At 58.2% G+C, this 21,837-nt stretch overlaps 1 protein-coding gene across 3 annotated transcripts; it reads right to left on the bottom strand.

The window, feature by feature from the left end:
* Positions 1 to 84: 84 nt before the first annotated feature.
* Positions 85 to 21,382, bottom strand: KATNB1 (katanin regulatory subunit B1). 3 transcript variants are annotated; one of them, XM_032326196.1, is made up of 20 exons: positions 21,248 to 21,382; positions 19,807 to 20,113; positions 15,731 to 15,861; positions 12,698 to 12,815; positions 7,101 to 7,201; positions 6,698 to 6,739; positions 5,998 to 6,081; positions 5,671 to 5,786; positions 5,176 to 5,247; positions 4,870 to 5,020; positions 4,576 to 4,766; positions 4,330 to 4,460; positions 3,900 to 3,950; positions 2,893 to 2,960; positions 2,634 to 2,810; positions 2,401 to 2,550; positions 2,037 to 2,113; positions 1,883 to 1,957; positions 1,526 to 1,642; positions 85 to 456 (listed from the first exon to the last, which is right to left on the bottom strand). In XM_032326196.1, the coding sequence occupies exons 2-20, from the start codon at positions 19,844 to 19,846 to the stop codon at positions 441 to 443; spliced, it is 1,908 nt and encodes a 635-aa protein (XP_032182087.1). In that variant the 5' UTR covers positions 19,847 to 20,113; positions 21,248 to 21,382; the 3' UTR covers positions 85 to 440. The 3 variants fall into 3 exon arrangements, with proteins under 3 accessions (XP_032182087.1, XP_032182085.1, XP_032182086.1); XM_032326194.1 differs by lacking the exon at positions 85 to 456 and adding an exon at positions 463 to 1,269 and having other exon boundaries at positions 21,248 to 21,381; XM_032326195.1 differs by lacking the exon at positions 85 to 456 and adding an exon at positions 463 to 1,269 and having other exon boundaries at positions 2,634 to 2,753; positions 21,248 to 21,381.
* Positions 21,383 to 21,837: the final 455 nt, after the last annotated feature.

Below are 21,837 nucleotides of genomic sequence, written 5' to 3'. Positions count from 1 at the left end.
CCGGAGTTGGTCTCATGAGCCCCTGGTCAGACCCCAGGGATGAGCCCTTGCCTTTGGCTCCCCCTCTGCTGGCTGATCCCCCACATCCCTGGCCACCCTTATCAGACTCACCCATCCTGCAACACTCTCTCCTAGAATCTGGGAAACTCTGGCCTGAGAGCCAAAGCCAGCAGGGCTGGGCTGGCCCAGCTTCCCTACCTGCTCTAGGCCCTGGCCTTGCCCTTTAGGTGAACTGGCTGTAGGTGAGTACCACCCTCTCTCTGGTGCTACAAGACCCCCAACTGCAACCTCAGTGCCCCCACCCCCACCCGGACCGCCATGAGGATTGTGCTGGCTTGCACCTGGTCGAGGCCTTGGCGGGGAATGTGCACAGGGGCTCAGTGGGGCCCTCTCTCCAACTGCGGCAAATCTAGCAGCTGCTGCCACAGGAACGGAAGGGATCAGCACTGGGCAATCCTGTGGGGGAGGGAAAGGTGGTCAGAGCCCTTGCTGGAGGAGAGGGCCACAGTCCTTCCAGCCCAGTCCCTCAAGGCCTCCTGGTGGTGGGCTGTGGGTCCTGGCACCCCCAGGACAGCTGGGAGTGTGGCTGAGACAGAGGGGATGGGCTGGCAGGGCCCATCCCTCACCTGTCTCCCTTAGCTATGAAAGGAGTCGCCTCCTCCCCCACTCCTCCCCTGCCCCCCACCCTCCCCAGGTACACTGAACTTGCCCCTTCCAGCAGGCCTGGCACTCTGCTGCCCCCTGCTGGCCACACTGCCTCAGGCCTGGAGGGGAGTCCTCTGTCTCGGAAGGGCCCAAGTGGGCAGTCTTGGGCTAGGCAGAGCCGCAGGGCCGGAGAATGCACCTCCAGGCAAAGAAACTGGGGAATAGTTACAAATTTAATAAAATTCGCCTTATAAATTACAGCAGCAGCCCCAGGGTGCTCTTTGCTGCCCCAGAAGCAGGAGTTGGCCAAGCAGGGCAGCCACTGCCAGGGAGAAGTTGTCTGAGAGCTCAGGGCTGTGCAGGTGGCCAGTGGGCTGGAGCCACCACCTCCAGGATGGCCACAGGGCTGCAGAGGGGGCCGGGCAGAGGCTCACGGGCCCAGGAGTGCACAGGGAGTGGGAACAGGGGCTGAGGCCAGGCCCAAAAGCTCCTCAGTCCAAACTGGCCATAAGTAAGTGCAGCTCCCGGAAGGCACTGCCATGGCGGCCACTCAAACCCGACTTGCTCTTGACGAGGCCACTGATGCTCTTCAACTGCTTGTAGCACAGCCGGCACTTGTGGAGCCTGTGGGCAGAGAGGTCGAGCACCAAGTGCTAGGGCCTTGCCTGCCATACCACTCCCACCCTCCTCTGGGAGGCAGGCCAAAGGCCTGGATGCAGGAGCCACCTGGCCACAGAAGAGCCCCAGCTCTGGACCCCCCATCCCATGTTCCAAGCTACTGGCGCAGGCATGACTTCCACTCAAGGCTGGGGCCATCAACAAGCAGGCTGGGCCCCCAGGCCTCTGTACCCCGACAGTGGCATGCTGCTTGGCCCCTCACCTCTCCTCCCGGCTGATGTCCACACCCACAGAGGGGGGCGCCGCCAGGATGTCCGTGATCAGGGGCAGAAACCGCTGCAGGATCAGTTTCAGGGACGTGCAGCCAGTCTGCACATAGCTTCACAGATGGAGGGATGGAGCCACAGAAGGAAAAAAGAGAGAAGGTACAAATACAGAGAAGTAGGCAGAGGGCCAGGGGCAACACAGGCTCGTTTTCACCATGGCCTCCCCGACTTGGTGGGGACTGCGGTGCCGCGCACACATGTGGGCGTGGACCCTGGGGGTCCTTCCCATTGTCCCTGAGGAGCCTTCTGCCCCTCCCCATCGTGAGAGGCTGGTATGGTTTCCCCACACGTACCTCTCATACTTGCTTTGCAGAAGCTTCTCGATCTGCGGCAAGACCGTGGTGCACAGGTCCAGCTTCCACAGGGAGCTGGGAAGAGGGCCAGGGACGGACCGTTAGCAGCTGGCTCCAGCTCCTGGGCCAGCCCCGCCCCACGACAACTACTCACGCTTTCTGGTTGACAATGTTCAGGAGGTCCACTACCACTGACAGGTCATTGATGGCCACAGCCGAGTCCACCGACGTCTGTGCAAACAGACAGTGCCTGTCAGAGGGGACGGGGAGGGCGCGGGCCCTGCCCGGGCACAGCCTGAGGGGCTTTGTTGGGGGCTGCTTACAAGCCTGCAGCTCAGGTGAGGAGTGTGAGACCAGGTGCGTCAAGAGACGCTCAATAACTGGCAGCTCATGACGAGGACGATGATAGAAACAGACACGAAAGCTGCCGTGTAGGGACAGGGGCCACCCAGCCCCACGGCCTGCCCTGGCCAGCTTTCTCCTGGGGTCAGCCCAAACCCTGGGGGAGAAGAGCTTGCCTTGATATCGCCTGTGGTCCACACGGCCCGCACAGTGTCCAGGTTCTTGTGGCGGCTGGTGAGCACCACGCACATAGTGTCATGACCTTTGCGGATCTGCGACATGGCGTCCTCGTCGACCAGCTCGGCCTGCTGGGGGATCTTCACGGCCTGTTCAGGACAGGTGCTGGTGGTCAAGTTCCATCCTTGCCCCCCGGGCCTCCACCCTGCCCTCAGGCTGGACCCCCACTCACAGGCAGGAAGTCAGAGGCCTTCAGCCCGATGGGCTCATTCCGGGTGGCAGGGATGATGGCAGGCTCAGCCTTGGGCGCAGGCGTGGGAGTGACAGCCGGGGGCCGGGGCGGGACCTCGAGCTGATGGGGTCCGGAGCTCAGTGGGGAGCCAGCCCGAGGCTGCCCCCTCTGCCCACCCTGGCATGGAGGGCCCCAACCTGAGTTCAGGACTGTGGCCCTGCTCCCAGCCCCGCACCATGCCCTCTCCACCCAGACGTACATTTGGCACCGGGAACTGCGAGTCCATGGTTGGGCTGGGCTTGGCCACCTCCTTGGCTGAGACCATGTCTGGAGGCAAAAGGGAAAGATCTCTGGCTTAGGCCAGGCCCAAAGGGACTAGTGGGAAGAAGGCAGGGCTTGTGGTGGGCTTCTGGGGAGCACCCACATCACTGGGAGGGATGGAGCAGAGTCGGTGGGGCAACCGAGGAAGGAGATCGCAGCAGTTGTGTATGTGGGGGGTGGGGGGACTCCTAGGGAAGCGTGAGCGTGGAGGCTGGATCTGGCCATTTTCCACCCAATCACCAGGCAGAAAGGCGTCAAGCACAGTGTGTGGATGGGACCTGGGGAGCTCCAGGGAGGGGCCACCCTGTCACCTCACTGGAAATCGAGTGTGTGCTGGCTGCGGGGGGGTGGGGCGGGGCAGTGCTGCAGTGAGTGGACGGTGAGAGGGATGCACAGAAAACCCCACCAGGAGGGAGAATGGTAAGATGGCCCCTTGAAGAGAAAGCTGGGTGGAAGGGAGGGACAGTCTACAGGACAAGGGTGCCCCCTACCCTGACTTCTTCGGTCCAAAAGCAGACCGTTTTTTCCCAGTAGCAAAACCCAAACCCCAGCCAGGGCCTGGCCTCCTGCTCCCAGACCCCAGGGCCATCCTCCCACCCCTTCCCACCGGCACCCCCTCCCTGCTCCCCCGTCTCCTGCAGGCCCTCCGTGGCCCTCTCTCACCCTGCCCGCCCCTGCCTCCGCCGCACTGTCCCTTTCACAGACAAAGCTGTGTGGCTGTCTGCCATCTCCCTGCTCACTAGGGGGAGAGCTCCTGAGGGAGGCACCTGCCCGCCTTGCTCAGGCTCCATCACCAGGGCCTAGTGTGGGTCCCAGAGCACAGTAGGTGCTTTTGGGTGAGCACAGGGAAAAGATCTAGGGGGAGAGAGGCTGGAGATGGCACCATGGCAGGAAGGCCTGGGGAGCTGGTGACCCTGGGACGCCAGGCTCTGTCCCCTTACTCACCATCCTCTGGGGGTGCCGGAAAGGGCTCACTTCTTCGGGGCGGTGTCCGGCCTACAGAGGCAAAGGGGGCTGGGGACTCACGTTGGCCGAGGCTGACATGGCACACCAGGGGTGGGCGTGTGAGTATGGGTGTAAGGTGGTCCCAGATGCATACACAGCTGCAGACCCATGACCCTGTTCCCGCTCCCGGAAACCCTCAGGCCTGTCCCCTCCCATCTACTTGTCCGCGTGGGGCCTTCTCTCACTCAGGGTGCGCCACAGCACTGAGCATCTGCCAGGCCTCGAGGACCTGGGACCAGAGCCTGGGGGCCAAGAGGTGAGCCGGAACTCCAGCCAAGGAAGCAGAGCGCCATTGTCCCCACTAAGCACCGTCTGCCTCCATGCCCAGATGGGAATGCCGGGCTGGTCTGGGGGCGGGGGCAAGCCTCACTGATGCTGTTCTTGGGCTGGAAGATCTCGTTGTACTCCTCGGCGTTCTGGATTTCGGCCCGAGACTCACGCTCGTCCCGGTCATCCTCGCTGCTGGGGCTGCGCCGCTCACTCTCCGAATTCTGCTTCACCCTGTGGGGTGGGGACAGGGCCACAGGAGGCCGGCGCGGTGAGCTGGGCTGGGCCCCCCACAGCCTTCCCAGTGCCGGCCCGCCTCCGGAGCCCTCTGGGGCCCTGAGCACCCCACCTCTGAGGCTTGCTGCAGGCTGTGCCAGGCCGCTCATAGATGCGCCGAAGAGGGGCACTGGGGTGGGCTGGCTGTTGCGCCAGGGGCCGGCTGTCCTGCACGGGGTCCTGGGCCACCGTGCCTGTCCTGGTGACCCGCGTCAAGTCCACCACATAAGAGGAGACGTTGCTCTGGGAGAAGGCCACACCTATCTGCAGGAAGCGGCAGAGCTGGGGCACACACAGGCAGGACCCCAGCAGGGCTTGGGGGGGACACGGGGGCTGGAGGGGGAGGGACAGGCAGCAGCACTCTCACCAGCTGGTCGTTGCAGACAGCCAGGTCGGCCACCTTCCCCCAGCTGACCAGGACCACATCAAAGCAGCGCTCAGGCTCCCAGCCGTAGACGCGCAGAGAGTCCTGGCAGCCGCTGTACAGGCAGCAGCCGTCGGGGTTGAACAGGACACTCCTGGGGGAGGTGAGAGTGGAACATGGGTCCCGAGCAATCCAGGGAAGCTGCGGGGAGCCCCAAACAGGGGGAGCAGGAGCAGGGATGGGAAAGGCCCACCCAAACCGCACACCCACTGCCCGGGAGGAAGACCCACCACTCAGCTGCTGGCGCACCTGACAGGCCCTGGCTCTCCTTCGATGCAGCTCACCACCTGGAACTTCTCCAGATCCCAGAACCGGATGGTCCTGCAAAGGCAGTCAGACTGTGCTGGGAAGCCGGCATCCCCGTGCTGGCCTCCATGCAAGCGCATGGCCCAGGAGGCCTATTTCTCTGCAAACGCCTGTCCCCTGGGTGGTGGCCACTAAGAACACCACCCAGGGCCAGGGGCTGACCCCGCATGGCAGGAGGAGAGACTTGGCCGATGTGAGGGGAGCATGGGCTTTGGACCTGAACATGCCATGACAGCCCAGGACACTGGAGCTAGGGACCAGAGCTTGGCAAGAGATGGGACCAGGACCCCAGCCCGGCTTGGCCGGAAGTCAGGTCAGTCTACATAGCATCATTGGGCAGAGAACACCTCAGGACAGAGGGACACTGGGCAGACATTCGCACACAGAGGACAGACATGTGAGAAATGGCAGTCATGGGCGACAGGCCTTGTTCCTCACCTGTCCGAGCTGCCAGAAGCCAGCAGGTACTCGTTGGGGTGAAACTCCACCACGTTGACAGGCCCTGTGTGGCCAGGGAACTCGGACATCATCTTGCCAGCAGTCAGATCCCAGAGCTAGAGCAGGGCAGGCTGGAGGTCGACCAGGCCCGGGATCTCGGCTGCCTGCTGTCCCCTGGCTGCGGCTCCCCTTCCCCAACCCCCACCCCGATCTACAAGCTGCCTTTCCCTGTGAGATGTGCGAGCCTGATCAGGAGGGAGGTGTAGACCCGGCCAGAGAACATTCAGCAGACCCCAGTCCCCAGTCCCAGGCCAGGCCAGGTGCTACCTTCACTGTGTGGTCATCCGCGGCCGATGCCAGCCACTTCCCGTCAGGGCTGAACCGGAGGCACCTCACGGCCTGGGTGTGTCCCTGAGAGGACAGAGCACTGAGCTCACCCGAGGAGCTGGGCCCAATGGGCTGCCCTTCTTTCCACCCCATTCCTCCCTGCCCTTGACCAGTAGGCAAATTGGAGCCAGATGGCCGTGTGCCAGAGATGTCCTGGAGGAACACCTCCCCACGCAGTCAGGATTCCCAGTGCAGTCAGAATTCCCAGGATTTCCCGGAGCATCCTGGTCAGTTTGGAAAACCACGTATCTTACACCTGTTTTGGGGGAGTCAGGTGTTTTCTCTTATTTTCAAGGGCGTAAATACCTCCAAAATTATGTATTCAACTCAGTGCTTCCAAAACACATAGGACTAGGAATCCTTTTCACCTCATGACACCTGCCTATGGAACCAGAGTATGGAGCGCAGTTTGGTAAACATGGCGCTGGGAGGATTTGTGGAAAGCGGGGGATCCAGGTGGAACCCCCACAGCGCTCCTGCTCTGCTCGAGATTCTGGCTTCTCCCTTGGACTTTTGTTTCTCACGTTCTCCCCAGGTTGGACGGTGATCCCTTCCAGCCCCTGCCAGGGTCTGGGCACTACCCCAGCCTCCACGCCTGCATGGGGCTCACTGACTGTCCGACAAAGGGCGCCTTCCTTACCCTGTACCGGAAAACACAGCCTTTCCTCCGGATGTCCCAGAGCTGCGGGCAGAAGGGCGGCAGAGTCAGGACAGGTCACGACCCAGGTGGGCTCGGGTGGCAGCGGCCTTGCCCAGGTCAGAGGGTAGGAGCCCGGGTCAGAGGGTGGTGTGCGGCCATGAGCAGAGAGGGGCTCCAGGCACTCCGGTCATCACACCCCAAAATGACAGCAATCTGGAAACTGCTGGGGAAAGCTGGGCATTCTGAGCAGGAATGTCTGGCGAACGTTTCCAAGTCCCCCTCCCTCGGAGGCTGTGGGCACCACCAGAGAGGGAAGAGGCCCTCCCATAGCACCAAAAGGCCCGCTCCTCACGTCGGATGCATGTGTCTCAGCGGGGGACACAGGGCACAGACAGGGTCTCACCTTGATGTTCGTGTCCTGGGAGCCCGAGGCTACGAACTCGCCGTACGGGTGGAAGTCCAGGCTGCAGATGTTGGCTTTGTGGCCCATAAGCGTGCGAAGAACTGCCGAGGAAGAGAGCAGAGACAGGGGCGTGAGGGGCAAGCCAGGCACCCGGCAGAGGACGACTGTGGTGGTCGCAAGTGCATGCTTCCACGATAACTGCACAGAGAACCAGAACAGCAGTGATTTTCAAAACAGGGAGATACATCTACCGAAGTCCTATCATCACAGCACCCGACCTTCCTGTTTTTGTCCCGAGAGATGACAGCCATTTCTGTCCTGACCCAAGCCCCCGTAGCCTGTGCCCCTGGGCTCGTCCCAGTGTGCTCCTATAAGGCCACTGCCCTGGAGGCAGCAGAGCTGGAAAACCACTGCACTCGGTTGATGGATAGACAGACAGCTTATGTTCCACTGGGCATTTCACCACAGTCGAGACAGAAGAGGCAGGCAGGTGAGCCCATGCTGGCGGAGAAGCTGCTTGGTTGAAAAGAGAAATCCAGGAAGGCTTTTTGGAGGAGGCAGTATTCAAAGAGGATATCAATGAGTGGAGGGTGAGGAAGGATATTAGGCAGAGGGAAATGGTGGGTAAAGGCCCCAAGAAAGGCAATGTGGAGGGCATCCCCAGAGTGGCTGTGGTGCTCACACCAGCCCCCTGTACAAGGGATCTTGAGGGTAGCTGTGAGGACAAGAGGAGGTGCTGTGCGAACCAAGAGAACACACAGAGGATGTGACTGGGGCCAGTTACCTCCTGCTACCCTGGGAAACCTCAGCTTCCATTGCAGCTCCGTGGCCGAGCCCGGCCCGGCCCGCGAGCAAACCTTGTGTCTCTGTCCCCGAGTATTCCCCGGTGACACTCACATTTGCCTCTTCTCTCCGGCCTCAAGTGTCTGGCTTTTTGAAAGATTCATAATTCTGATGTCTGAAGGAAACAGATCACCCCATAAGTGGAGGGGCCAAGGGCTGTGGGAATCCGGCCATCCTTAGGTTTGAGCCAAGGTGGAACAGCTGTGTCGTGAGGCGACACGCTCCCGCTGGAGGAGGGTCCAAGCAGACTCCGAATGCAGTGCTTTAGAGTCAAGAGAGGCGCGCTCCAGGCACGGAGGGATTCAAACTCTACTGCCCGAGATTGTCTCCATCCCTTGAGGTCCAAGTTCAGGGCTCTGGAGCCAGCCAGAAATGGCAGCAGTTCTGCGTGGCTCCTCGCTTGCCAGGTGACCCTGGGCCATCCCTTCCCCTCCCTGAGGCTCATAATGGGTCACAATCAGAGTTAGGAGAACGGGAAGTAAGGGGCTTAGCATGGGCGTGCACACAGTAAGTGCTCAATGAATACCAGCTAGAGTTATTCTCCCTGGCCCTCCTTTCTGAAGGAGAGCCCTGTCCCCCAAAGCAGACCTTCTCTTCTCCTCTGGCCTCAGAGCACCTGTCTTGGTCCTCAGTCTTCAGGCACCAGCGAGGACCACTACTCAGTACCACAGTCATTTGGGCACCTCCCTCGTCCCCAGGATAGCTGCTGAGCACACCTGGGGTGCTGAGGACAGCCCAAGTGACTTCGGCACTCCCCCCAACCCCTGCAAACAGCACCAGGAGATAGGCGAGGGCCTGAGGCTCCGAGGGGGGAGCTGCCTCCCTCAGGCCGGTCAGCAGGGCACAGAGCCAGAAATTAAAGCAGGCGTCGGAGTCCTGAGAAGCAGGCTTTACCACATGACCCTTTGCCGGAGTCAAGGGAGCCCATCTGTCTAGGGCTCCTAAGACAGAGGCAGGCACACCCAAGGGCAGGAAAAAAGTGAGCTGCTCTGGGGGTTCCCTGCCTCAAGAACACTTGCATCCCTCTGCCCGTAGCCCCCCACATCCACCCATCCTACCTGGGGCCACCCCGCAGCAGGCCCAGCCCGCTGCCCGCCGGGACTGAGCCACCTTTATTTACATCTCTCACAGAGGGTGACACGGTGTCGGCCACGTCTGTCAAGTAGCTAATTCAGCCACACCAAAACCTCAGCCGCTCCTCCCCACACTCTGGGGCAGTCATACACCACCGGGGGCTCGCGCACTGCTCTGGTGGCCAAGCCCAGGGCCCGGAGGAGGCGGACGCATGCTGGCTCCTGCTCCAGTCCGTGCCCACCTCCCAGCCCACTGGCTTCGCATCCCACAAGGAGGCTTCCCAAATCCTGCCCTGCCCCAAGAGGATGCGGCGGGTTCCACCCCGTGTAGGCCAGATTCACGAAACACACGCTACCTTCCTGTGGGATGACCGGGCTGGCCCACCCCGCCCTCTGGCTGCACCGTGGAAAGCAGGCAGGACCGCATTCTTCCGGCGTGACTTCTGCCCTTGCTCTTGTCCCAGGAAGGCCCTTGGAAGGCCTCCTACCGCAGGACTGTTGCAGGACCAGGAGCCACAGGCTGAAGGGGCGCCCTGGATCCGTCCGCCCTCTGTGGGAACTCTAGGCCCTTCCAGCTAGTCGCTGTTCGACCTCCGCCCAAACGCTCCAGCGATGGGCGGCTTTTCAGCGCAACCCACGTGATGATCGCCGGCCTCCTTAGGAGCCTCTCTGCACCTGGGTGCCAAGCTGCCCCTTGTTTTCACTCAGGCTGTGGTGGGTGGGAGTGGAGGTTGGCCTGTGGTCTGAGCTCTTCCTGCCATGGCTGCTGAGGGCAAGTTTCCATTCCATTACTGAACCCCTCGAACAGCAGCATGAAGAGCACTGGGATGGGAGTCTTGACGCCAGAATTTCAGTCCCAGCTTCCACCACCCTGGCCACGGGGTCTTTATCAGGTTCAGGGGTCCTCCTTGGGCCCCAGTTTGCCCATGTGTCAAATAAGAGGGACCTGCCAACACGGCTCTGCATCAGAACCATCTGGAAGCTTAGTGCAAGCCAGATTTGGGGCTTCCGCCACTACTGAATCAGGTTCCCTGGGCGTGGGGTCTGGGCCAAGTGTTGGAAACGAGCTCCTTGGAGAGTAACCAACCCTGAGACTCTAGGGCCCAGGAATTCCACAGGTGTTCGGTTTTCATTCTTTGCCCGCCTCAAGGAACTCCTCACGTTTGTTTCCCTTCTGTGCGAAGTAGTCACAGCTGAGGGACAGGGGTGCCCTTGGCTTCAGCCTTTTGTCCCTTGCTCCTCGGTGAACGGTGAACGGCTGGTGCTATCCGCTGAGACTGAGATCCAGGCAGAGACGTCCCAGGAAGCAAACCGCCTTGTGCCTGAGCCTCTCTGCCCCCTCAGCCTGGGCCTGGTCAGCTGGGGCTTGCTCCCCCCCCATCCCCTTCAAGTCCAGCAGCGCTCCGGCTCCACGTGGGGCCAGGCAGCGGGAGTGCATGCTGAGATGCTAAGCATGTGGCCCGGGTTGGCGATCTCACGGGCTCTGTCTTGCACACACACCCATCCCCGGGCAGGCAAACCTCACCCAGCAGGCCTGGGGCAACATCTCCCTTGAGGACCATCTTTGCAACAAGAGCACCGTCCTGGAGTGGAGGCCCCGGCCACTGGGCACGCGCACTGGCGGCGGCCATCATGGTGAGCACATACCCCAGGAGAGGCCAGAGAGAACCCAAGTCTCAACCAGGCAAGGGGGCTGTCTTCTGGAAAAAGCAGCCCCCACAAAACCCACACCACGGCTCCCTCTCCCGTCCTTCAGGCAGCAGCGGGCCTCTGGCCTGGCACGCTGGGAGGTCCAGGCTGGACGCTGGCAAAAAGCAGCGAGCAAGCAGGTTTTACTTGGACCTCCCAGGCTGCTCTGCATAGTGTTCTGAAAAAAATGTTGAATTAGCGGTCAACATTTAGAAAAGGGGATGGGGGGATTTCCACTTAAATGTCCAAATCCCCAGCTTCTCTTGAAAAATCTGTACAGCTGGCAACACTGGGCCCACTGGCATGTGGCCGCAGCCACGGGCACTGAGATTCCCCCCGCGTTTGGCAAGGCGTGACTCCCCACGTGGTCCGGAACCAAAGGCACGAGCTGACACACTGAAAGAACCGAGCTAGGATCTAGCATGGGACCAAGGGTCATCACTACAAAACCCCAGGACTCTGGGACAAACAGCCTATGAGCTTGCAGAGAGACAGGAGAAGTAGGTCGCACGCGAGGGACCCAAGAGGAGACAGCGCAGACCTCCCAATGGCCACCAAACAGGAACCTAACATGCGACGCAGCTGCACCTTCAAACTTCTGAGGGAAAACAATCTCCAATCTAGACTTCTATGGACTCTAAAATAAATAAAATAAATAAAAAAGGATGAGGATAGAATAAAATCATTTTCAGCCACAGACGGTCTCGAAAACTGTGCCTGTCACGCACCCCTTGTCAGTAAGCTATGAAAGAACGTGTTCCAGCAGAGAGAGGCAGAAAACCGAGAAAGATGGTAACGCGGACTCTGGCGCAACAGCGAGATGGGAGACCTCCCCGAAGACAAGGTGGCCCCAAGATGGTGGCCGGGCTGCAGGCCCGGTGCTCCCCCGACACTGGGACCCGGGGAACAGAGGCTCTGAGAAGAGACACCTCAATTATGAGATGGCTTCAAGGGTACCTCAAGGAGGAGGCTTACTCTTCAGGCAGAGAATCTGGGGACAAATTAGTAACAGATGTAGGACACATACAGATGGAAAACACAGCCATTAACTCCAGAAGAAACACAATCCGCTGTCACAGCTCTGCGGGCCTGGTCCGATAAATGCAGACTATCTACACGGTGAAATCAGGAGAACAACGCTGGGAGTGACAAGGGAGGGCCAGCAGCTCTAAGAGAACTAACTTCTTTTTTGTTTAAGATTTTATTTTTTAAGTAATGTCTACATCCAACGTGGGGCTCAAACTCACAACCCTGAGATCAAGAGTCCCAGGCTCCCCGACTGAGCCAGCCAGGCGCCCCTAGGAGAGTTAACTTCCTGTCTTGCCCAGGAGGAAGGCAGCCAGAGACAGGAGTTCCATAATACCATGTTGCTTCGGGAAGGGGAGGTAGCAAGACACCAGATCAAAGGACAGAAGGTTGAGGCGTCTGGAGAGTGGGAAGGAGTGGGGTGAAGCTTCTCATTTCCAGCGTGCTTATTTGTAAAATGCCTGGCACTTGACTTTTTAAACTATGTATAACTTCTCTAAAGATGAAAAGCAAGTATAAACAAAGCTCAAGGAGACAAGAGGATCGGGCTACCCTGGGCCCCATCCCTGCAGGCAGGCTCAGAGGCAGCCACCGCCAAGTCAGGACACCCCAGTTCTCCCCACAGGCACCCCTCGGGGTCTCCCCACAGGCCCCCTTGTTTACATCTCCTGTGTGGCCCCTGGTGGCACCTGACATTTTTCCAGGTTCTGAATCTACACACCCACCCGCCCACACACCCACAGTGATCCGTCTGGACCTTTCTGGCTGCCTCCTGAGTGTCAGCGCTCACGGACAGCAACAGCATGTTGCTGCTGCTAAGCTCAAGGGGGTGGAGTGGTCAGGGTCTCCCAGAGGGAAGCACCCAGTGTAATCAGGACAGGCTTCCTGGAGGAAGCAGCTCAATAGCAGAGCCTGAGATAACACGGCCACCGGAGTGCATGTGGGAAGGTGAGTACAGATGCCTACTTTTGGCAGCTTCTAGGTCCCAAACGCGGATGGAGCCTGACTGAGAGCCGGCCACGATGAGCTCCTCCGGGGTGTTGAGGCGGACGCTCTCCACTGGGGACGTGTGACCCGTCAGGCTCTGTGGAGAGAAGGTAGCAGCTTCAGTGCCCTGCATGGAGAAAGCCCAAGCTGCTGGCCTACATTCTGGCTCCCTGCGAAGGGCAGCAGCAAGAAGGGGCTCAAGCAGGGAGGCTGTGTTCCATGGAATCGCATCTAGGCTTTCCTGCACACGGGGTGGCCAGCTGCTTCTCCTGGTTTTAGCTTCCAGGGCTAAAACTGGGCCAGACCTCCGTCATGCTCCAACCCCATCCCATGGCCCACTGTGCCCCTGATGTGGGCATCATTTGCCAAAATGGCCCTGGGCCCCTTGTAAGTGGGGAGCAGCTGACCCTCCAGCCCTGAGTCCAAACCACTGCCCACCCAGGCTCTGCTTCTGTCTCCCCTCTGCTTGGACGAGCCCCTCAGTGGGGGAAACCCTGACAGAACCGAGGCCTGGCTTGTCAATGGCACACATCTCTCCCCTCTGGAATGCCTAGATCTCCAGAGGCTGCCCCTGGTGGAGGACCTTGCCATATTCCTAGGCAAGGGATTGTGGAACCCAGAGAGAGCCTTTGGGGACTTTACTGGAAAAAACTGTCCCCCAACTCAGGGCAGGCCAGAGCTGGAGCAGGGCTGAGCCAGGCCCTGGTCCAGCCCGAGAGGAATAGGAGATGCTGGCATTTCCAACTTTCTGGAAAAAAGGCCTAAATCTGAAGTCCATGGCATCTGTCATTCCCTGCCCAGCACTGGTTACCGCAAAGCACAGCAGTAACTCCACTGTTTGCTAAAACAACGTTCGGGAGATGGGGGTGAGGGTAATGGGGAAATTGCTCCCCAGCAGAACTGCCCAAAGGCCAGATGGTCACAAGCAGCTTGTGTGACTCCTGGCCATCTCCAGCAGGAGTATAAATGGGTATAAACTCCATGGGGGGGGGGGGGGAGCAACTGGGCAAAATGTGTCCGCATTTAGAAATGCACAACCTCTCCACTGCCCCTGGGAGCCTACCCCCGCACACACTCAACCACACAGCAAACAAAACAGACCCAAGGTCACTGGCCACAGTGAATCTTTTTCACAAAACACCAGAAGCCATATAAATGCCCACCAGCAGACACTGTCGGCTAAGCAGTGGTCCCCCTGGAGACAGAATACTATCTGGCTATAGAGAAGAACGAGGCGACCATCTGAATACGATAAAGACTAATCTCCGTGACACTTTTAGGAGGAAAAAGGTGGAGAACGGTATATATAAGATACAGTCTGTGTAAGCAAAACAAAACAAAAGTGGAGGGGGAAGGGAAGAGACATCCATATTTGCTCGCAGACATAGAAAATAATTCTGGAAGGACACAGGGTGATCCCGGACCGTGGTTGTCCTGGGAGGGTTATGGGGGTCAGGGGAGGAAAGAAGACTTCTCACTTCGTACCCCACGTCCCTTGGACACTGAGCGGTAAGAACGTACGCGTGCTCAGAACACACAGGGACCGGCAGAGGGACCCCAAGCACGGGGCCCAGGATGTCTGAATCTGAGGGTGAGCAGGAAGTTGCCAGGTCTGCAGCCCTTCAGCGGGGCGGGCAAGGGGTGAGCCCTGCAGGCTGACCCCCGAGGAAGAAGCGGGACAAGGGCATGGGGTCACTTCAGGCCTGTTTTGGCCAGTGTTTGTTCGCTTATTTTCCATCTGTGTTACTTTGGCATTTTGGGGGGTGGGACTCATTGGAACCCTGAAAACAAAGTGAAACAAAACAAAGTGATTTCAGTTCGGTTCTTCACCAGAGCCCTGGTTCGGCGGGGCTCTCAGCCCTGGCCTGCATCTCACAGAAATACTGAGGCGATTAAGTTCCTACTAAAAAAATAAATAATAACTTCCCATCCCTTTTTATCATTAGGTGGCCAAGATCAAAAGAATGTTAATAACCTGTGCTTGCAAGGTCACGGAGGGGGACAGGGCAGGTCCCGGTGCTGGCTGGAGAGAATGTAAATTGATTTCTGGAGGGCGATTTGGCAATCTGTTTTGAAAGCTTTTTATAAAAAGTGCACACCCTCAGATAATGTGGCCTTCACAGATCTGCTCAAAGGCTGAGTGAGAGGAGGACTGTTCGCCTCCTCGGCTGAGCAGAGCCAAACCGCTGCAGAGGACTTTTGTGCTGGGAATAGGGCGAGGCTAAGCTAATTCCGGCTCCTGCCGAGGATGGTACACCCCGAAGCCACCACAAACGCTGCTGTGGAAGGGTATTTGTTGACACCGGAAAATGCTCGCAAACAATAAAGATTGTTTCCTTCAAAACCCAGGCTACAGGAGTAAATAAGACAGTGTTCCAAAAATATGCCATTCTACAGACATGTGGTGCACACGGGTATGTGTTTGCATGTGTGTATGTACGTGTACATGCGTGTGCATATACACATATGGACCTCCGCCAACACCTAGAAGGACACCGTAGCAGTCTCTGGATGATGGAAATGGAATTCATTTATGTATCTTTTCCTCCTTTATGTTTTCCTTTATGTTTTGGAAGACAGGTCTTGGCAAGGAATTGGTTGTGCAACCAGGGCTAGAGCTAGTAAAGAGCCCTCACTAAGCAGCTTCAGCCAGGTGCCCTCACATCCTCCTTGTGGAAGCAGACAGGGGATGGTTCAAAGTAATGTCCAAGTGCAGCTGACAGGTAGGCGGGTAGGTTGGTGGGCAAGCATCTATCTCGGGCCCATGGGCTTATTTTAGCTTTACTCACACAGGCGCAGCAGAACTCTGTCCACCACCAAGTGACTTCCCCATTCCTCAGGGCTGGCCATGGTCCCAGACATCTTGGGGGCACTGATGCAGTGCTGTGTCCCCCGAGCCTCCCGCTGGGGTGCCCTGGGCCCGACAGAGCCTGCAGAGCTGCCTGCCCCCGACCCCACCCCACGCCCCTCCCTGGGCCTTGGCCCTGTCCCCCACCAGCCAGTGAGTCTCACCATGATGCAGTTGGGTTTGCTGATGGACCACAGGTTGACACGGCAGTCATCCCCACCAGTAGCCAGCAGCCGCCCGGAGGCCTTGCCCAGCACCAGCGAGGACACATTACTGGCGTGGGCGACAATCTCCTCTACACAAGGAAAGACAGGAGGAGAACGCAGTCAGAACGTAGTCACGGCCACAGGGAGCAGGGCTGGGCCCTGCCCGGTGAGGCCCTTGGTCCTGGCACTCGAAGCCCAGGTGGAAGGGTCTGCCCGCCTCGGCTCCCCTCTGGTGTCTGGCCCAGAGGCCTGGCGGTGAGGGCAGGCCTGCACCCCAGGCAGGAATGGCTACTTCCCCGCTTTGGGTATTCCCTGTCCCACCCCCATGCCGCAAGGTGTGCTCTTTTCTCTGCACGCCGACTGGTCATATTCTCACGCTTACTCTGCTCAACTTAAAACATGGACTTGCCTTCCATATTTAGCTCTGTCTATATAAAGACAATTAAGCAATAAAATCCATAAAGTTACAGGATTGATACGTTCATTATACTTCTTCTAGAATACAAAATGAAAAACAAAAAACAATTATTAAAATGAAAAATACTGACCCACGTAACCCCCTAAGCATCTCTCTCCTGCGGCTTACTATACGTGTAAACCCACTTTGGGGAACACGCTTTGGGAACCATTTGGGTCAACTCTAGACAAGCTGCCTCCAAGTGAGCCCACCTAGGGCTTCAGCCTGCAGCTTCAGAACAGTGGACCAGGTTCTGGTCTGAGCGTGGCTACTGCAGGCTGTGTGGCCTTAGACCAGTCATTCACCCTCTCTGAGGCTGGGTTCCTCATCGGGTAAATGGGGATCATAGCAGTGCCTGCTTCACCAAGTTGCTGAGGAGCCACCGAGAACACGCTGTAAGCCGTGCTCGGCAGTTGTTAGTAAGGCTAAGGCACAGACGGTGGGCGACGGGGACCCCAGCAGGCACAGGGGGTGGGCTGCATGGGAGGCAGGAGGCAGCTGACTGAGAGGCCTGGGTGGGAGGGGTGGGAGTGAGGACTGACCAGACAGAGTGGGCGGGATGGCCATGGCGGGCAGCCTGAGGGCCCCTGGCCCAGGCCGCTGGGGAAGCAGCAGGGGCGGCAGACATGGGCCACGGAGGGTCTCATTAGGGCTCCAAAGAGAACCAACATGAGCAAGGAACCAAGAGGCAGCCCAGACCACCAAGCCAGGCCCTCAGCGAGCTCCTCCTGGAATGAGGAGAAAAGACAGGTCTCCCCGCTCCAGCAAAGGGAAAATCCCGCTGACACCCTGAGGCAACTGGGAGGCTGGCTCGGGTGACGCTGAGGGAAAGGGCTTGCTTCGTTCCACAGGCAGCCTCCAGCTCCAGCCTCAGCCCTGCCTGGGGGGTCTCTGTGGCACAGGCCTCAGACCACAGGGCGACTGGGAAACGGGGCCCAGAGAGGCTGTTTGTCAGGCAGCATGGCTCAGAGGGCCTGTCAAGCCTGCCCGGGGCGCCAGACCCCAGGCTCGATCTCAGGGATCCCACCTCAGGGCCTGGCCTGGCCAGAGCCAGGGACGGGCAGTGCCCAGCCCTAGCAGAGGCGAGAGTCTCCGGCAGGCCCCAACGTCAGCGGGGGGCTCAGGGACCCCATCACTGGACCCAAGGGAGCTGAGCCCCTTCCTAGTTCTTATCCCAACTATGGAGCCTTCTGTCCTCTGGACACTTATGGACAGATGCCTGAGGTGCTCTGGGGCTTGGGCCATAGCCTCTTATCTGTTCAACAGCTTCTGCTGGGCCCCACTGACTAGCCAACTCAGAAAGAGGACAAACCACCTTCTCCCTCAGCACTCTGTTCCCAAGCCTTGGGCCCTCTCCCCTTATCTGAAAACACTCCTTGTGTGCACTGTCCCCGACTTGTGAGCTACCTATAAGGTCTGGATGTCTACCCTGGCTCTCACCCTTCCCAGAGAAAGTTCCAGCTGGGCCGCACCTTCCCAGGCCTTCCTGGGCACACTGCTACTGCTCTGTGGGCCTCAGGACTACTGCCCCTGGAGACAGCCCTTAACTCATAATACACATGTGTCCTGGGTGTCTGCTCTAGGCCCAGCACTGGGGAGCCAGTGGGGAAGGACAGTAAGAAGGCCCCTATGCTCATGTTACAGCCTGATCGGATGGGTCCTGGCACAGGGCATCCAGCTGAAGACCTACAGACATAGGGGTGAGAAGGATTTGAAGGTGGGGCCCTTCTAGAAGGCTCAGATCACTCCCCTTTAAGCAGCCTGCCTAAGGTCTCCAGCCTGACTGAAGCCCCTGGAAGGGCCAGGGACCTCGAAGAGAGGTAGGTATGTGATGGACACCAGGCCTAGAAGCTTCTGATCCTTGCTGGACTCTATAGGCATAGGGAGCCAGGGGTCACTTGGCTTTGGGCTCTTCAGCGAGCTTATAATCATGGAGATGGCTATGCACATGAACTTGTCATCAGAGCCCAACATGCCTGATCCTATTACCTCTTGTTTGAACACTTCGATGGCTTGACTTTGCCTTTAAGATAAAGCCAAGGCTTCAGAAGGGCTGGGGTCCTGTGGACATATACCCCTGAAGACTCCAACAGCTTCATTTGGCACATTCTCTCCACTGTGGTGTGGCAGCCCATGGGTGCCTTCGAGCCCTTCCAACATGCTAAGCTTCCTGCCCCAGGGCCTTTGTATGTCTCTTTAGGCAGCCTACAGCACTCCTCTACCCCTCTAGTTAATTGATTGAAAGCACATGCTCCAGTTTGGAATCAGACAAGGAGAAGTGGAGGGGTGTGGTTACCTGATTTCTGCCTCTTGCTTTCCCCAGGCTCTAGGCCCCATTACACGGAGACCTCATCTGCTTTGCAACCCCCACCCCCAGCCAACTATCTCCCCAGTGCCTGGTTCTATGCTTAGGAAAGACCAGCTACTGAAGGAATACGTAACCCCAATAAACACAAAGCCACTCTGCAAAGTACACCCTCCTTGGGAGCCTATGACAGGGTTCTCTCAGAGCCCTACCGCTAAGAAACAACTCGAAACTACCCAAAGCTCTCATTTTACCTGTGAGCACACTGAGGTCCAGCACTGGGCTTTGCCCAGGTTCTAACTGTTAAAGAGTGGGGGAGCCTTGCCCAGCTTCTGAAAAAAGCTGGGGACAGCTCATAGCAGAAGGTGACCAGTATGGCCACAGGTTATCACAGGTGGAGTAAGGCAGTTCCCAAAATATGATCTGGGGGACCTTAGGATCTTCAAGATCTTCAAGGATTAAGATCCTTTCTGGGGGTCCAAGAGAACAAATCTATTTTCATAATAACACCAAGATGGCATCTGACTATTTACACACTTCTTTGCTCACAAGCATATGGGGGTGGGGTGGTTTCAGGAAGATACAAGACATATGATGGCCCCATCACAAGTGGCACATTTGACTGTATACTCTTGTGTCTTAAGAGGCCTGAGTATTGATTTCTAACATGTAAATAGTGATGATTCCCATGAACAAAAACTCCTTGGGGTCCTCAACAATTTTTCAAAGTATAAAGAGGTCCTACGATCAGAAAGTTCAGAGCTGCTCGTGGAGAATAATGTGAGGGTGGGCGGTGCTGGAGCTTAGTGACATTCCAGAGCACTGCCAGCATCTCTGGGCCTACTCTCTCACTACTGCCCCCCCAGCAGCTCCAAGATGCCCAAGATCTCACGGAGGAAGCCTGGCCCACGAGAGGTCTGCAAATGCTAGGAACACCTCTCAGCATCTCTCCCCCAGTCCCGCCCGTCAGCCTAAATGCACCAAGTGCTTCTCTTATGTTCACCATCCCGCCTGGGTCTCACAGCAGCTCTATGATGCAGGTGTGATTAGCTCACTGTACAGATAGGAAATGAAGCCTCAGAAAGGTTAAGTCACCTGCCCAGTGTCACCCTGCTAAGAAGTGCCAAAGTCATGATCCTGGTCTGTCTCCAAGGCTAGGAGTCTCCCTCTGTGCCAAGAACAGGAGATAAATCCGGGGGTTCAGGCCACATGGAAACAAGCAGCTAATGGAATAAATGGGGTGAGAAAGTAAAAAAAAAGAAAGTCACTCACGTAACTTCCAGGCTGTCTTGGTGACCACAGGGGTGGCCATCCTTCAGTTGGCTGGCACCTGAAGCTCCACCCACAAGATGAACTGTACTTTGCTCACGGGGTGGGGGTGGATCCCCCCCCCAGATCCACCAATCAAGTTGGCAGGGAGTTCCCACACATCCAGGCAGAGGGAATGCCTCGTCTCTCAGTCCCGGACTGCCTCGTGGTTTTAGATCATTCACAGCAGCCACAGCAACAGCCTGTGTGTGCCCGTCAGGATTGCAGCTAATGGAAGGTCAGGCTCGAGCCATGTCAGTTCAACACTGGGCTGGAACACAAACAGAAGGCGATGGCTTATCAGAAAACATCTGGTGAGAGTTCGGGGCACACTGGGCTTGCAGAACCACAGCGCAGCTCCCCGGGTCACCAAGGCTACTGCATGGACAGACACCCACCAGAGCCACCAGAGCCAGGAGCTGAACTGTGTTTGAGAATCTGGAGGGGCACCTCAGGCAGGGTGACTTGGAACACAGGGAAAGAAAGGTCCTCCCAGAGGCCAGGATGATGGGATGGCAGGAGCCTCTGTTCCAGGAGGCTGGCTGCCCAGAGAGCAGCAGCAGCCGCAGTGGGGCGGGGAAGACCACATGTCTGCAGTTCACATAGATCTCTGGGAGTCACTGTTTCCTCTGACGCTAAGGGAAGGGGGGTGGAGCCAGAGGCAAAGCTTTGGGACCCAGGAGAAGCACTCCAGAGGCAGCAGGCATTTAAGTCATCTCTGGGGAGAATGTCAAAGAGGGCCCTGAGGGTCCAATCCCTGCCTTGGCATCAAGGGAACTACTCCTGGTCCCCTCAGTTCCCAAGGACAGTACTGGGAACTAGGTCTCCAGTCTGGGCATGAGTCGGTATGCCTCCCCAACTCTAAAAGGCCACCTCATGAAGCTTCTACCCCCTTTCTCCAAGCCTCTTTCCCATGAATGCTCTCCTCTCCGCCCCCTCTCTCCTAGATTCCCCAGCTCTGCCTCTCTAGTCCTTCGTTCATTCCCCTTCTCCTGGTCGCTTGTGTCCCCCAATCCTGCACATCCTGTCTCCTGAGCTCCTTAACCTGACCCCTGCCTCGCCAGACCCCCTCTATTTCCTTCCCCTTCTGCGATCAGTATCCCCCATTCATTCACTCTCCTGCTTCCAATGTCCCTATTCATCACTCAGCCTCCTGCAGACCCCCGGCTCCGCTTCCGGCCTCCCTGGTTTTCTCCTCCGGCCCCCACGCCCGTCCCGCCCGTCTCGCCTGTCCTGAGGCTGGGGCTAGTCCCTCGGCCTCGCCTGATCCTCCCACTCCTCTCAGCTCGAGGGGCATGGGCTCCAACTTCCCCCCGCCCGCAGCCCTCTCGCCACAGCCCGGCTCGGCCCCGCCTGGCTTGGCCCAAGAGTCCCCCTCGCCTCCTCGCCCCCTCGCCCACTCCACCTGCAGCTGAGGCTCCCGAGGCCAAGGCTCCGCTCCAGGCGCGACCCCCACTTGCCTCCATCCCCCGCCCTGATTGGCCGCTGCTTGACAACCGACCCTCACAACAAAACCTCCGGCTCAGAGCTCCGCCCTCCTCACCTACCGCACCAATCAACCGCCGCGAGCGCTCCCCCTCCCGCCAGGTTTGACCAATCGAAGCAGGCGCTTCTGCCGCTCTTCCTAAGTACCCGCCCCCTCTTCCTGAATTGGGCTAATCACGAGGAAAGAGAATTCAAGATCCTCCCCTTAGCTTCTAATGAGCCAATAAGGGCTGCCATTTCCTTGGTCCCGCCTACGCCTCGATCTTTCCCTTTACTCTCCTTTTCCTTCCTCTCCCTCTTAGTTCGCCAGACGACCCTCCAATGCCGTCTGCGCCAATCGCTTTAGCAACGGTCCCAACTTAACCAATAAGCGCTCGTCTTATTGGAAAACCAATTCTCAGCTAACCAATGGGAAGGGAGGGTTAGGAGGCGCGTGAAGCCGCGGACCTTCCATCTTGGAGAGGGGCAAGGGGAGACCGGGTGTTTCCTTTCTGCCACAGTTCTTACTTC

Source organism: Mustela erminea, chromosome 19, assembly GCF_009829155.1.
Source record: "Mustela erminea isolate mMusErm1 chromosome 19, mMusErm1.Pri, whole genome shotgun sequence".
In the NCBI taxonomy this organism is placed as follows: domain Eukaryota; kingdom Metazoa; phylum Chordata; class Mammalia; order Carnivora; family Mustelidae; genus Mustela; species Mustela erminea.
The sequence above is the reverse complement of the archived record's forward strand: the minus strand, read 5'-3'. Positions and strand labels throughout refer to the sequence as shown.

What these genes read in the sequence shown, in the direction of transcription:
- KATNB1 (XM_032326194.1), bottom strand. Translation starts at nt 19,846, where the DNA reads ATGGCCACCCCTGTGGTCACCAAGACAGCCTGGAAGTTAC. An exon ending in GCTTCTGGCAGCTCGGACAG is followed by an intron (nt 5,248 to 5,670) that starts GTGAGGAACAAG and finishes CTGCCTTTGCAG; the next exon opens with GACCATCCGGTTCTGGGATC. An exon ending in GGACCACAGGCGATATCAAG is followed by an intron (nt 2,114 to 2,400) that starts GCAAGCTCTTCT and finishes CTGTTTGCACAG; the next exon opens with ACGTCGGTGGACTCGGCTGT.